Source organism: Triticum aestivum, chromosome 7B, assembly GCF_018294505.1.
Source record: "Triticum aestivum cultivar Chinese Spring chromosome 7B, IWGSC CS RefSeq v2.1, whole genome shotgun sequence".
Lineage (NCBI taxonomy): Eukaryota > Viridiplantae > Streptophyta > Magnoliopsida > Poales > Poaceae > Triticum > Triticum aestivum.
Genome location: NC_057813.1, coordinates 546,308,773 through 546,322,856, shown reverse-complemented (window position 1 = coordinate 546,322,856; position 14,084 = coordinate 546,308,773). Strand labels below are relative to the sequence as shown.

General features: G+C 47.1%; 1 protein-coding gene across 16 annotated transcripts in view; it reads right to left on the bottom strand.

Moving 5' to 3' along the window:
* Nucleotides 1-7,300: 7,300 nt before the first annotated feature.
* LOC123160008 (L10-interacting MYB domain-containing protein) overlaps nucleotides 7,301-14,084 on the bottom strand; it is a 19,429-nt gene continuing 12,645 nt past the window's right edge. For 9 of the 16 annotated variants that reach the window (XM_044577811.1, XM_044577812.1, XM_044577813.1 and 6 more), the window contains 3 exons: nucleotides 8,447-9,212; nucleotides 7,869-8,361; nucleotides 7,301-7,536 (listed from right to left, as the gene is read on the bottom strand). In XM_044577811.1, the coding sequence (XP_044433746.1) occupies nucleotides 7,889-8,361; nucleotides 8,447-9,212 (1,239 nt within the window). In that variant the 3' untranslated portion in view covers nucleotides 7,301-7,536; nucleotides 7,869-7,888. Of the gene's footprint in view, nucleotides 7,537-7,868; nucleotides 8,362-8,446; nucleotides 9,213-9,440; nucleotides 10,128-10,219; nucleotides 10,524-11,645; nucleotides 14,079-14,084 lie in introns of those variants that run through there. The other 7 variants (XM_044577825.1, XM_044577826.1, XM_044577819.1 and 4 more) reach the window with 2 other exon arrangements.

Sequence of the window (14,084 nt, the reverse complement as noted above, 5' to 3'; positions counted from 1 at the left end):
AAAAAAATTTGGGATTTGGATTCTACTTTCCCATTCTGTTCCTCCATGCCCGTGAAACCGATCTCTCTCCCACGCCTTCTCACGTCGTTGTCGTCGATTTTCTCTACCACTTCCGTTCTTCTCCCCACGATCGTCCCTCATCAAGCAAACTGTCCTTCTCGTCTATTGACTTCACTGAAATGAGAGGCGGCGCCCGTCGTACTTGTTATTCGTCTTCGCCGTCGGGGTCGCTTCTCTCACACACAACTGCCATCCTAATATTTGTCTGCATTGCGCTATGATCTTACCATGGACGCAGGTCAGGTCTTGTTGCGACGAGGCGGATGACGGACAACGTTTCACCAACGACAACAGCCGATTGAATCATGCAAGAGCCGTCGGAGACACCTCCACACGCCCTCCGACGATGCTAGACGCACCACCGAAACGGGCTTTAGGCAGGAAAAACATTATTGCATCTCCAGGGAGCCACTGCCGTCTCGTCTTCCCGAGCAAGACACAAACGCTAACAAAACTCAAAGAAATGTATAAAAGCAAAGCCCTACCGCCGCCAAGGACCAGGATCCCCGGCCCACCATGGCCCTAAGGCCAAAGGAGACGAGGCAAACGACGGCGCCACCAACAAGAGGTAGAAGCCCTAGCCGCCTTGTTTGCTTGGAGGAGAGGCAAAGGGGTGGATCGTATAAGGCAAAGTCTGACATGAAAACCAAGTTGGCCTTTTATACAAAAATGGAGGGGTGTTAAATTCAAACACAACCATATGCCAAATCCTATTCGGTGTCGGCCGCACACCCCCATGTCGATGCTACATGGCAGGGGCGGACCTACATTCTTTTTTTCATGGTAAAACGTGTCTTATTCATATCATATGATCAAAGTACAAGTCACGTAAAGACCTACATGACAAAACTGAAAAGATAACAGAACGTTTCTAAAGTATAAGCCATACCTGCCATCCATCAACCACAAACCCAACACATGTTCTGTCTTCCAGATGTCGTCTATGCAGACCACAATCTGCATCCGCTCCTGGACTACCTTCTAAGCTCCGCGCCGACGCTGGAGCAGACGTCGTCACAACGACGGAGCCCGAGGACACAAGTCCACCACATGGATGCCGCCGCCACGACATCCCCGCTTGAACAGACCGATTCCCGAATTCATCACCGACCAAAGAGACGATCGCCTCGCCAGAGAAGAATCCGGAGCTTCTTCATTCAGCATCGCGTCACCACCGCCGAAGCCAAGACGTCGAACGATCTAAAAAACCTAAGCTACTAGGGCTCTAAAACCTACAACTAAACCAATCCGCATGCGCGGGATCCAGCGACCCCCCTCACCACCGACGACCAAGAGGTCGCCGATGGAGGGGAGCTGTCGGAAGACGGCGCCAGAAAAGTTGGATCTCTTGCGGCGGCTAGGTTTTTTGGAATCTAGCGAGACGAAGCGGGGCGAACCTACATTCATACAGCCGGTGTCACAGGACACCGGGTAGAAATTGCACTTATACATGTATAATAGTTCATATTTGGGGCTAGGACACCGGTAGAAAATAAACCTGGACATCGATTGGACGATTGTTGGAGCGAGCACAGGCGCGGCAGTTGAAGGCCCATCCGGGTGTTGATTGCCTCATGGGAGCAAAGAAAACAAGCTAATGATTGTCTGAATCCTACCGTTGCGACTGTTCAATTGGTGCCTCCTCGCGTGCTCCCGTTGCGACGCCACCCATTGCCCCTTCAGCAGTCGCCACACATCAATCGCCCGCCCCTGCTCTTGTCTGTAGGCGGCTACAGATCATTAAATAATTCAAGGAAATAGTATGGCTCTCGGTAAGTCGCCAATACCTCTGAAACACATGTACATATCTCAATTTTCTATACTTTTTTGCCTAGATTTTGTGGCTGGCGTTCTCAAATTCAAGGGTATAGCAACTGAGATTTGGATTCTATGATTTGATAATTTTTCTTATGTTTTTATTGTTTAATTTTAGACAATGAACAAGAATTTCAAGATGAACACTTCATTTTGATTATTATTTTTACTATTGGACATTTTAAGCTATTGAACACCTGATTGATTGTATCTCTTTCTTTCCTGGTCTAACAGATTTGCTTGTCACAAACTACCAAATTAACCAAGGGTAATTTTGTCCTAAACTCTTTATAATTTGGTGTCTTGGTCACCATGCTAAAAAATTACACCTTTTGAAAAGGAACGGAGGGAGTATAAAGGAACTAAATGAACAATTCGTGCCTACTTAGCATGATTTGAAAAGTCCCAAAATTTAGAACAAGTTCACACAAATCACTTTTCAAAATTGAGTGGTGGCCTAAAAGCTGGGTTTTTTTAGAAATGGAGGATGTACCTCCGGCCTCTGCATCTGAATAATGCATACAGCCATATTATTAATTATTCACAAAGACCATACAAGGTGATACATCAATAAGCCTGAAGCCACCAACTTGGCAGTCCTGAGCAGTCCTCGGCCGGCACCTTCAGGAAGGAACACGACACCTAAAAGCTGAAATAGTTTATAAGAGTTGATGACTTGGTAACTTCCCTCTGTTATCTAATTTCGCCACATTAGCCTACTGGCATGATAAAGATAGAGCAGTGTTGCTTCAATTAGCTAGGCTGCTAGCTTGAAATGATGTTGAACACACTTTTGTTGCAACATCAAAAAAGTGAGCCATGACAAGCTAACCCCTTCTTTGTGTTTGGAAGGTGTTGTCTGAGTTCGTTGAGGAGGGGCGTTGCTGCCTGGCACCGACACATGCCCAGCATGAAGATGATACGCCACCACGGTCTCGCCATCTCGACGATGTCAGTTTACCCCATCCACAACAGCTCTAGTGGTGAGCTCGCCCTCAACATCTCCCACTGCCCAACCTCGACTCCGATCTTTTGCACCCATCTCGCCTTCCCGCCATTACCACGTCGGCCCGCCGTGAGCTTGATGCCCGGCGACTTTCTCTGCTCCTGCCATTAGCCACCACCGAAACGTGTCGAGAGCCTAGGTCCCTCCCTCCTAAGCGACTCTATGTACCAACTTGTAAGGGGTTGTCTCGTCAGCATCTCGTCAAACCCGACGTCCTCCACCCCACTGTCTTGCCATTTTTTGGCAGGCATGCCCCCTTTTTTTAGCTTCTTCTGCTCCCCTGCAAGAGACATACGCTGGAGGGTGGTGGAGACATCGGATCAACAAGTTTGAGCTCCTCGATCTTGTTTGGATAGGACGTACATATCGAGTTTCTTCTTTGTAGGCACAAAATCCATTTCTTTTGCACGGTCATGTTCTTTCTCCATGTCCATCGATGCTACATGGCAGCGGCAGACCTACATTCACGCAGCCGGTGTCACAGGACACCGGGTAGAAATTGCACTTATACTTGTATAAGAGTTCGTATTTGGGGCTTGGGCACCGGTAGAAAATAAACCCAGACACCTTTTGGACGAGATTGTTGGAGCGAGTGCAGGTGCAACCCATCTAGTTGAAGGCCCATCCTTAGCAAGTAAAGAAAACAAGCTAGCGATTGTTTGGATCCTACCACATTCGTACTTGTGTATCGTGCGCTTGTTCAGTTGGTGCCTACTCGCCTCCTCCTGTCGCGCCACCGCCCGTCGCCACTTCAGCAGTCGCCACACATCAGCCGCCCGCCCCTGCTCTCGTCCACTGGCGGCTGCAGATCACTAAGAGCAAGATTAATAACATAGCCGGCTGCTATCTCTATCTTTGTGCCACCTTACTTATAGCCAACCTAAGACTAGCTACAGTGGGAGTAACTTCAACAGTAACATCGAGTCCAACTCGGCAAATTTACTTATCTGGCAGTGAGTTAATGAGTAGAGGGGTAGTTATAGTAACTTAGCTAGTTACTGTAACATCACATGTCACGATGCAATATGAGTCTATAACCTAATAAATGAAGCTTTGCATGTTACCACACTTATGTTACTACCCACTATGAAGGTAGTAACATAGTAAAGGGATATGTGTATGTTATTAGTGCATGTTACTCACCATTGTGGCTAGTCTAAAAGCCCACTCATATAATAGTTGCTGGCTCTATACACCATGTAGTTAATGCTTGACCTCACTTTCTTCTCTCACAAAATGCATTGGAGCTTGTGCTGCAGCTGGCTACAAGTTTACAACCCACTCCTCTTCTCTCTACTCTCCTCTCTCCTCCACATCATCATAAATCTGAGGTGGCAACTTTTATAGCCCGCTTACATCGTCCTACTATACTTGCTCTAAATAATCAAAGAAAATAGTATGGCTCTCAGTAAAGTGGCCAATTTCTCTCAAACACATGTAGATATCTCAATTTTTCTCTAATTCTTTGCCCAAATTTTATGGCTAGCGCTATCAAATTCAAGGGTATACCAACTGAGATTTGGATTCTGCGATTTGATATTTTTCCTTAGTGATTCACATCTATTTGGAACTTTGGATTATTTGTCAACCATGCGGGAGCATTAAGAGTTTAAGACACAATGTCAAGTAAGTTTAACTTTGGATTATTTGTCGACCAACCGGTCGCACGACCACCACCATCGACCCCAACCGGCCGCAGCACCACCACCATCAAGCCCACACTGGTCCCTCCGGCTGATCCCTTCTCCAAAAATGATGCCCACAAGAGGGAAACGACGGAAGGCGTCGCCATAATCCGATCCAAGAGAGCACGGATTTGAAGTTTCCCCCGAAGCAAGGGACGAAGCAAGGGACGACAGGGAAGAGGAGTACATCACCACAGTAGCGCCTTCAAGAGATAGCGACGCCCACGGACGCCGCCACTTCCGACTCCAACCATAGCCGAAGACAGACTTTCGCCCGACATCGTCTCCTACTGCTCCGACCAAACCAGCCAATCCACCATGTCTACCACCGCCCACCTCAGGCCACCAACCTCCACCCTCCTACCGTGCCCAGCCATGCTCCCGGCAGCGAGCTACCACCACGGCATCGAGCAGCAACCACCACAGTGCCTCGCATGTCAGAGAGACACCCTGTGTGACGCCTGCCCTAGCAACCCGTCACCTCCAGTCGGGGAGCACCAGGACCAGCAGCAATCGAGCGTGCATCATCAACCACCGCCTTGAACCACCAATGGCCAGATCCAGAAGGAACAAGCCCGCCCGCGCCACAGGAAAATAGACCCAGCTTGAGCTCAGGTCGTCCGATGTGCCGCACCACCTCCAGCTCCTGACGACAGTCCACCCGCCCAGTAACCGACCACCTAGAGCATTCCCCAGCACAAAAACATGTGACGTCCGCCGATGCGTGCAGCATGACGAAGCAGAGTAGGGGCGCCCGGGAGGGGGGAGGCACCGAGAGAGCTCCCGCCCGAGCATCAGAACCTCGCGGCGGTCGATAGTCAGGTCGCCGAAATCGGCCGAGCCAGATCCGGGCACCTACACGAGAAACACCGTCGTCATGGTCATCGATGGGAGCGCTCCGCCGCGCCCGAGGCCTCCCCACGATGCGAGCAAGGTCCCCGCCGCCGCCATCAGCCGCAGCGGCTTCGCCCTGCAGCTTCTTCCAGCGGCGGCGGATAGGAGAGGTAGGGTCTATGATGGCGACGCTAGGGTTGAAGTTTCGCCCGAGTCGCCCATAGGGGTAGCGACGCGAGGGCGTGGAAAAAAGGTCTTCTGCGAGCGTTCTCAAATTCAAGGGTCTAGCAACTGAGATTTGGATTATGCGATTTGTTAATTTTCCTTAGCGATTCACATCTATTTGGAACTTTGGATTATTTGTCGACCATGCAGGACCATTAAGACACAATGTCAAGTAAGTTTAACTTCACAAGAATAAAGTCGGATCAACAAGTTTTATTTATTGTTTCTGTCTACAAACACAAATAATGTAGGGCCATTTACATTTGTGTCCCTAACTTGATTCTACTACTCAGATTTGCTCCTAATTTTGAAGGATGCTCAAATTTGCCCCTCTGCCGTTAGGTGTCCTTATAGAAATGCCCTTCAGTGTCGTTACCGTCTAGTCAAAGGGCTTTGACCGTCTCGAAAAAATAGCAAAAAAAATCATAAAAATCTGAAATTTTGAGGGATCAAAGATACTTAGGTGACCAAGGTGCGTGCAAATTTTCATGATGTTTGGACACTCTACAAGCTCATGGCAAAGGAAAAACAGTAAATATGTACGCCCGTGATAGTAAATTAAAAAAATCAAAAAACTATGAAATTTGGCATCCAAGATGATCGGTTACGCAAGGTGTGTGCAAAATTTTGTTATCAAATGACATGCGTAGAGCTCTAGAAAAAAACAAAATAGCGTATTTTTTCAAAGTTTTTTCGGAGCCATATTTTGTTTTTTTTCTCCATGAGCTCCTACAATGTCCAAACACAACAAAATTTTGCACACACCTTGGACACCCGAGCTTCTTGGATGCCAATTTTTTTCATGATTTTTGAATTTTCGTGTTATTTTTTTGAATTTACTATTCACGGGCCTATATATTTACTGTTTTTCCTTTGCCATGAGCTCGTAGAGTGTCCGAACATCACAAAAATTTGCAAGCACCTTGCACACTTGAGTACCTTCGGTCCCACAAAATTTTAGATTTTTTTATTTTTTGCTTTTTTTTCGAGACGGTCAAAGCCCTTTGACACCCTTTGACCAAACGGTAATGACGCAGAAGGGCATTTCTATAAGGGTACTAATGACAGAGGAACAAATTTGAGCACCCTTTGAAACTAGGGGCAAATCTAACTAGTGGGATCCAGTTAGGGGCATAGATGTAAATGTCCCAATAATGTAACTCCTTGTGCACTTGCGATAACATAAAAATCAAAGAATTTCGGGTGAATTCATGTTGACTGGTCATATTTGTTGCTATCGTTTGAAGACCTTATGTTTTTATTGTTTGCTTTTATACAATGAACAAGAATTTCAAGATGAACACTTCATTTTCATATTTTTACTATTTGACATTTTCAGCTATTGAATGGGTTGCTTTTATGTATATTATTGCTTAGGGCCTGTTCGTATTCACTCCACTCCGTCAGATCCTTAGCTCCACTCCCAGCTCCTAGTTTGCTAGCTCCCTAGGTCAAATGAGGAGCAGACAACTTGTTCGGCAACTAACTCCACTCTCCACTCTGGATTACAGGCTCCCCACAACACATCAAGCTGGTTTGATACTGGTCAATACGGGGATCACTTGTTGTGCCAATGTTAAAACACAGTGCAGACAAAATGCACAAATATGCTGAGTTTACTGAAAATAATGCTGAAATTTCACACATAATTTCTTTGTGCAAAAATTCACTTTATCGCACAAGAACGCTTTAGCATGAGTTTGCTGAAATTACATGATTTTAGCAACATAAACAAATAGGATTTTTTTCCTAAGATAAACACAAACAAAGGCAGCATAAACACATGTACTTTGTAGACATCACTCTAGTCCAGTGGAGGTCCTGCATTCAACACATGAAAACCTTTATGCAATGCTGGTGATTGCTTGAATAGAACCAAAAACATATATACTCTGCTTCGGATGGTTTCACCTACAAAATTACGAAATTTGTTAATACGTACAAATACACATCAATTGTGAAAGAAGCAAAATCATGTTGTCATTGAACTAGCTAAGAACATCTTCTGGATTCTAGACTTATGCATCTTGCTACAAGGAAATAAATGACAAGTAATATTGTGACTAATATTTCAGCTACTAACAAAGGCAGTGAACAGTTTCGACATGTTTGGAGACAACATTCACTTGTTTAACTTTACGACCAGTCATCTATGAGAAAGCATGAATTTATCAAGCAAGGTAAAAACTAAATAATTGTAGCAAATAAAAACACATGAATGTGGTAGAAACTAGTATACTCACATTTATAGCAGAAGTGGAAGTCACCAACCAAGAGCAATATTAGTTGCTAGTCTATTACGGAACAGGTCCATGTCTTTATCACTAGCCTCCGAGGTTGACACATCTGATGCATTCGGAGGGATGGCATACCGTTGATACCTTGAAGGGATAGTTGGGACATAGTTGGGATCTCTGTCGACTCGAAGAAAGTGAAGATCACCCTTATCATGATATCGAACGTAGTTGTGAAGGGTCATAGTGGCAGCCACTATCATCTTTTGAGTTTCAACTGAATAATTGGGCATCTTTAGTAGAATCTGCCACTTCATTTTCCACACACCAAATGCTCTCTCGATCACATTACGCTTGGATGAGTGTATCTTGTTAAATTTCTCCTTAGGTGTTCTTGGCGCCACACCTCGTTGAAAATCAGGCACATGGTACCTTTCTCCCTTGTAAGGTGCGAGATATCCAGGTCTATTAGGATAGCCCGCGTCCACAAGATAGTACTTACCTACAAACAACAAGCAGATTGCATGTAAGGCCTATGATTTGTTTACAGAATTTAAATAAAAGAAATTATTATAGGAACTACTAACCCTTTGAAGGATGAGGGAAGGTATCTTTGTCAGCTTCAATTGCATGATACAAGACACTGGTATCATGCATAGAGCCGGGTTGACCAACTGAAGTGTACATGAAATGCATGTCAAAATCACATATTGCCAGAACATTCTGTGTTGTTGATCCTGACCTTCCAATGTATCTAACTTGGTCGCCAGCAGGAATGGTAGCTCTGACGTGAGTACCATCTAGTGCGCCGATGCAGTCCTTAAGGTGTGGATAAGCCCTTCTATCCTTTTGAATCCTTGGGTGCACACTACTAAAGTTTGGGTCCTTAGGTTTCAGGTAATCTGCTGCCATCTTAACCACACAGAGTAAAACCTCATGAAACTTCCGGTGGACTGTATCTCCTAAGTGCTTGAAACGATTTTGTGTTCTCCTATTAGACTCGCAACCCCCTAATGTCCACAAGAACATTGCAAGCGCTTCATAACTGCTTACGAAACAGGTTGATTTGAAGCCATACTTTTTGGCCAACAAGTCATGCAATTGAAAGAAGAGGCGTGCGTTCATCCTCAACATGGTATATGTTTCTCCAGGTGTTGAGACTGTCTCCTGCAGCCATTCGAACCCACTGAGAATAGAATTCCTTGGGTCTGCCTTGATCAAATAGTTGTCACAGTACTTCCCTGCAAGTGTTGATGCACCGGCATAGATGTTGGACATTGATTGGACATGGTGGCATACCCTCTTCTTCCTTTCTTCATAACTATCACTATCATTGTCACTATCCGATGACATCTGCACATACACAAGTAACAACAATTAGTACTTAATTATCAACCAGATTAGTCATAGCAGAAAGATAAGTAAGAATCATATGTAACATTAAAGACAAGTCATATGTAACAACATTTATCATGTAACCATCAGCAAGATGAGTCATAGCAGCAATATAAGTAAGATTACAAGAAATATTACCAAGATTGAAGACACACGGCTGAAACAAGGTAAATGAAGACAAACAACTGAAAAAGGGAAGAATGGGACTAACATAATAATGTTACAACCCAAATAGTCTTACAAGTAAACCTGAGTACATAACTAAGTTCAAACTTTAAATTAGTATTACATCCCAATAGGCAAAAACAACAGCAGTAGCATCTAATGCCCATACTTGCTGTTGTATTTCCTACGCAACCAATCTAAACGAGCAGCACTTTCAGTCATATGCAGGAACATCTCTCTCTGCTCTCGCTTCACAAATAGTTCACTAGCAATGAAATATTCATCACTGCCTACTATTGCACCACACTCAACAACCAGATCCATCACAGAAGTAATCGATGAACTCTCTTCTTTCTTCATGTATGACTCAAAGCTGGATTGGGTCCTCTCTGCTATATCTCCAACCCTGGTTATCTGTTCTTGTATAACAAGAGATGTCTTTGGCTTCTTGTTATTGCCATCCACATACCTTCCAAGTCTCTTCCCTTTTCCATCGGCATGTGACTCACCTGTTTGGGTCTCCTCCAGATCAACATCTTGTATGTCGTCCACATTGAAAACTGAAGTTGCACTGCTAGATTGGGGAATGGTGCCTGAAGCAGGATTCCAGTGATCTGTACCATCACTTGTGATGTCAGCAAACATGATAGATAAGTTATTCTCATTTCGAAGTCCGCGCTTTTGGAACTTGCCACAGCCAGGGATGTCCTAAAATACAACAAAACAAAGCTTAATTAGCATCACTACTCACGGAACAATTGCTTATATGATAAGAACAAATAGGAAAAGTCATGACTCACTATCTTTGCTTTCTTCCACCATTCATCATCTTGTTTGATGGTGTTTCTCTCATAGTCCCACCCACCACCAATCTCCTTCAATTTGAGTTTTCTGAAATTGCTGTAATCAGTCTTCAACTTATCCCACTTGTTCTTTAGTTGGAGCCTGGTGTACTCCAGGCCTGTTCTGACTTTAAAATCCTTCGCAACTTCCTCATAAGCATTTTGAGTCAAGTGCTTGTCTGGCCTATTGCCAGCACGCACTTGTTGGACAAAGAGCTCGGTCAAGATCGTAGTGTTATCGTCACTCCAATCGGCAGACATTCTTCAAGAAAATTATACATTAATTGCAAGCATTACAATCTAACACATATAGATGAACAATCATCAATCATGCTCCTAGTTACATACCAGCAAAGACCATGGTTATAGGCAGAGAAGGGGTTCACTAACATATTTCAGTCCAAAGAATAATAATAGTTACAGGTTATAGGCAGAGAAGGGGTTCACTAGCTACTTCACTCCATCCATGTCAATCAGGGCAAATAAAAGAAACAAAGGCAATATTTGGTCATGGTCTAATTACATTCCAACGGCCAGGAGACAATTCAAGATGTATTTCTGCACTACTTTCCTACAACATCCATGGATTGAAAGGGAATTTAATCAACAAGACGTCACGTGGATCTCACTAGTCCTTGCTGGATTACTTTTTCTTACATTTGTAAATCACTAGTATATACTTTCTGTATCTACTTTACGGCATCCACTAGTCCTTTCTGTATCTACTTTCACAGCATCAACGACCAGGTGTACACTGTGTGTGGGAGTGATGTGCGTGTGTTTTATTTACAGGGTGTGTTATGTACTGAAGAGGCGATTGTGATATGCAGAAAAACGTCTGAATCTCACTTTTTGTCTCGTTCTCTCCGTTCTTCATTCTCTACTATTTCTATGATTAATCCATGAGACCCAAATCAGGGTCTCACACTACTTTGACTACTAATCCTTGCTGGGATTATTGACATGTAGAACTAATACTAACTGGAATCAAGAATCAGGAATCAAGAACGCCTAGAACTAATCAGCAATATCAATTAACAAGCTAGCTAGTTCACGCCCTCCATGTCAAGGCAAATAAAAGAAACAGAGGCAATACATATATGTTTACAACATCCATGATAATCATGCAGTGTGTATTTGTTATCTAGAAAAGGAAACTCTATCTGTCTCTATGCTCTCTGTCGCTCATCCCCTTTCTCTACCAACTCCCCTAATTCATCCCCTTCCTCTCAATTTCCTGAGATAATCCTTGCAGGTATTATAGACATGTAGTACTACTACTTACAGGAATCAAGAACCAGGAATCAAGAACACGTGGAACTATTCAGGAATATGAATCAAGAACAGTAGAGGAACAAGGGTGAAGAGGGGATATGGATCTCACCTTGCTGTATGTGACGTAGGCGTGGGTGCCGACCTTGCAAACGACGAATCCGAGCTGCCGGGGACGAGGACGAGGCCCTGGTGATCTCAGCCGCCAGAGGTCCACACAACCCGTATGCCCCCAAAGTTATCGCCGAACAGAAAGCTGCCTTGGATGAGGAGGGGGGCGAGGAGATGGCGAGGTTGCAGGGGTGAGAATTTGGCCGGGGATGACGAGGGGGGCGAGGAGATGGCGAGGTTGCAGTGGTGGCCGGGGAACTGCGGCGGCGGCGGCGCAACGCTAGGGTTCCATGGTCGGGGGAGGACCCTGGGATTCACTCAGATTGGATCGAACCGGTAGGTTGGGGAGGGGGAAAGTGAGGGAGTCGTGGTGGGGAGCTCGGTTTCAGCGACTCCGTGAAATTCAACTGCGAACCACTCCGCTCCGCTCTTTCGACTCCGCGGAGTTGTACCGTTCGGCGCTGCTCCGCCCGCTCCCGGAGCGGAGTTGTGGAGCGGAATGGCTCCGAACAGGTCCTTAGTCCCACCTCGCCGGATCAGAAGAACAATAGCCCCTTTAAATAAACGTTAACGAGCTTCCTTCACGTCCCGATTGAGACATCCGAGAGCTTTCGAGCCGATGATGACCGCTACTCCTTATACCTTGTTACGAAACGAGTGTCACGATGACGTAAATTGGAATGGCAAACTGAGGCTATAAATGACCCCCACCTTTTTTTTACGGCTACTACAAATCATCCGGATGATTTTTTGTCAAAAATAAGCCGCTTTGGTAGCCATCCAATTAGACGCTCCGCAACCCTGCGATCATCCGGCTCGCATGCGTAGCACCACCATCCAGCTCCCATGCGTAGCACAACGCAGCAGCTCCAATGGCACCAGTTCCGCGGCAACTCCTCGCACGCGCTCCAACGACCCCCGGGGCGCTTCACTTCACCTCCGCCGGCGTCCCGACGACGCTTCATTGCAACCCCGCCCGAGCTCCAACGACCACCGTGGGGCTTCACTGTAGCTCCGACAGCGTCCGGCGACGCTTCATTGCAACCTTGCCGGAGCTCCAATGACCCCATGGTGGCCCTTCACTGTAGCTCCGGCGACGCTTCATTGCAACCTTGCCGGAGCTCCAATGACCCCATGGCCCTTCACTGTAGCTCCGGCGGCGCTTCATTGCAACCTCGCCGGAGCTCCAACGACCCTCGTGGTGCTTCACTGCAGGTCCAGTGGTGCCCGGTGGCGCTTCATTGCAACCTCGCCGAAGCTCCAACGACCACCGCGGCGCTTAACTGCAGCTCCGACGACGCTTCATTGTAACCTCGTCGAAGCTCACTGCCTCACCACCGCGCGACTGCCCCATCAAAGCTCCACCACAGCACCCGATGGCCGCCCGTGAACCTTCACTGTAGCGCAGCGCGACACCGCCGCGGTACTGCGACAAAGCACGCGGCGGCGATGGTGAAAGCTGCAACACAGCACGACGGCACACGAGATGCTGCGACGCAGCTCGCGGTGGCAACGACGGATTTTGCAGCAGCAGCGGCACTGATTCACGTGGTGGTCGGAGGGGTCAACGTCGTGCGCGGCCATGCGCTGCTTGCTAGAGAAAAAGCGAATCGGGAGGGAGGCGTAGGAGAGTGCCGTGCTGAACTGAAGCGAGTGGACGAGGGAAGAAGGAAGAAAAACGAACTGATCCATCGCTTGACTCTTCCACGTGAGAGAAGCTCATGTCCCTCACAGGGACACGTGTCAAGCATAAGAGGCGGCTTGCGTTGTGCCAAAATCATCCGCTTGTTTTTAATCCTTTTCCTTTTTTTTGCATCGGGAGTGTCTAATTAGAGCAACTCTAACAGACCCCGCATCCCGCCCCAGCCCGCAAAACAACCGCCAAATTGCAGGTCAGGCCGGAAAATCCGCACATCAGACCGCGCATCCCGCCCAGGCCCGCAAAATTTTTTGCGGGGCGCGGCAAATCTTCTCCCCCAACCTCTATCTTCACGGACTGGGAGGCCGACCCGAGCTGAACCCCTATCCAACGGGAGGGACATTTTTGTGCGCCCTTTCCCGCTCCTCGCACCCTCCGCCACCATTGCCCCCCCTCCGCAAGCTCCGGTTCCTCCTCCCCGGTCGTTCCTCGCCACCATGGACGACCCCATGCTGTCCCCTGTCGAGGTCGCGCATGCTCCTTCGCCTCGGGCGGATCTCGTCGCCGGCCATGTTGCCCCCGCCGTCGTCGCAGAAGCACACGCCGCGCCATCCCGCAAGCGGCAGGGCAACGTGGTCGTGCAGGGCGGGAATCCGGCTGCCCCCGCCGCGATGGCCCGCGTTCCGGACGCCAATGCCGCAATGCGATCCCGGCCGGCAACGGAGAAGGCTGGCAAGGCCGCGGGCGCAAAGCGGAGGAGGGTTCCGGCTTCAAGGAAGCCACCTACTTCAACCTCTCACT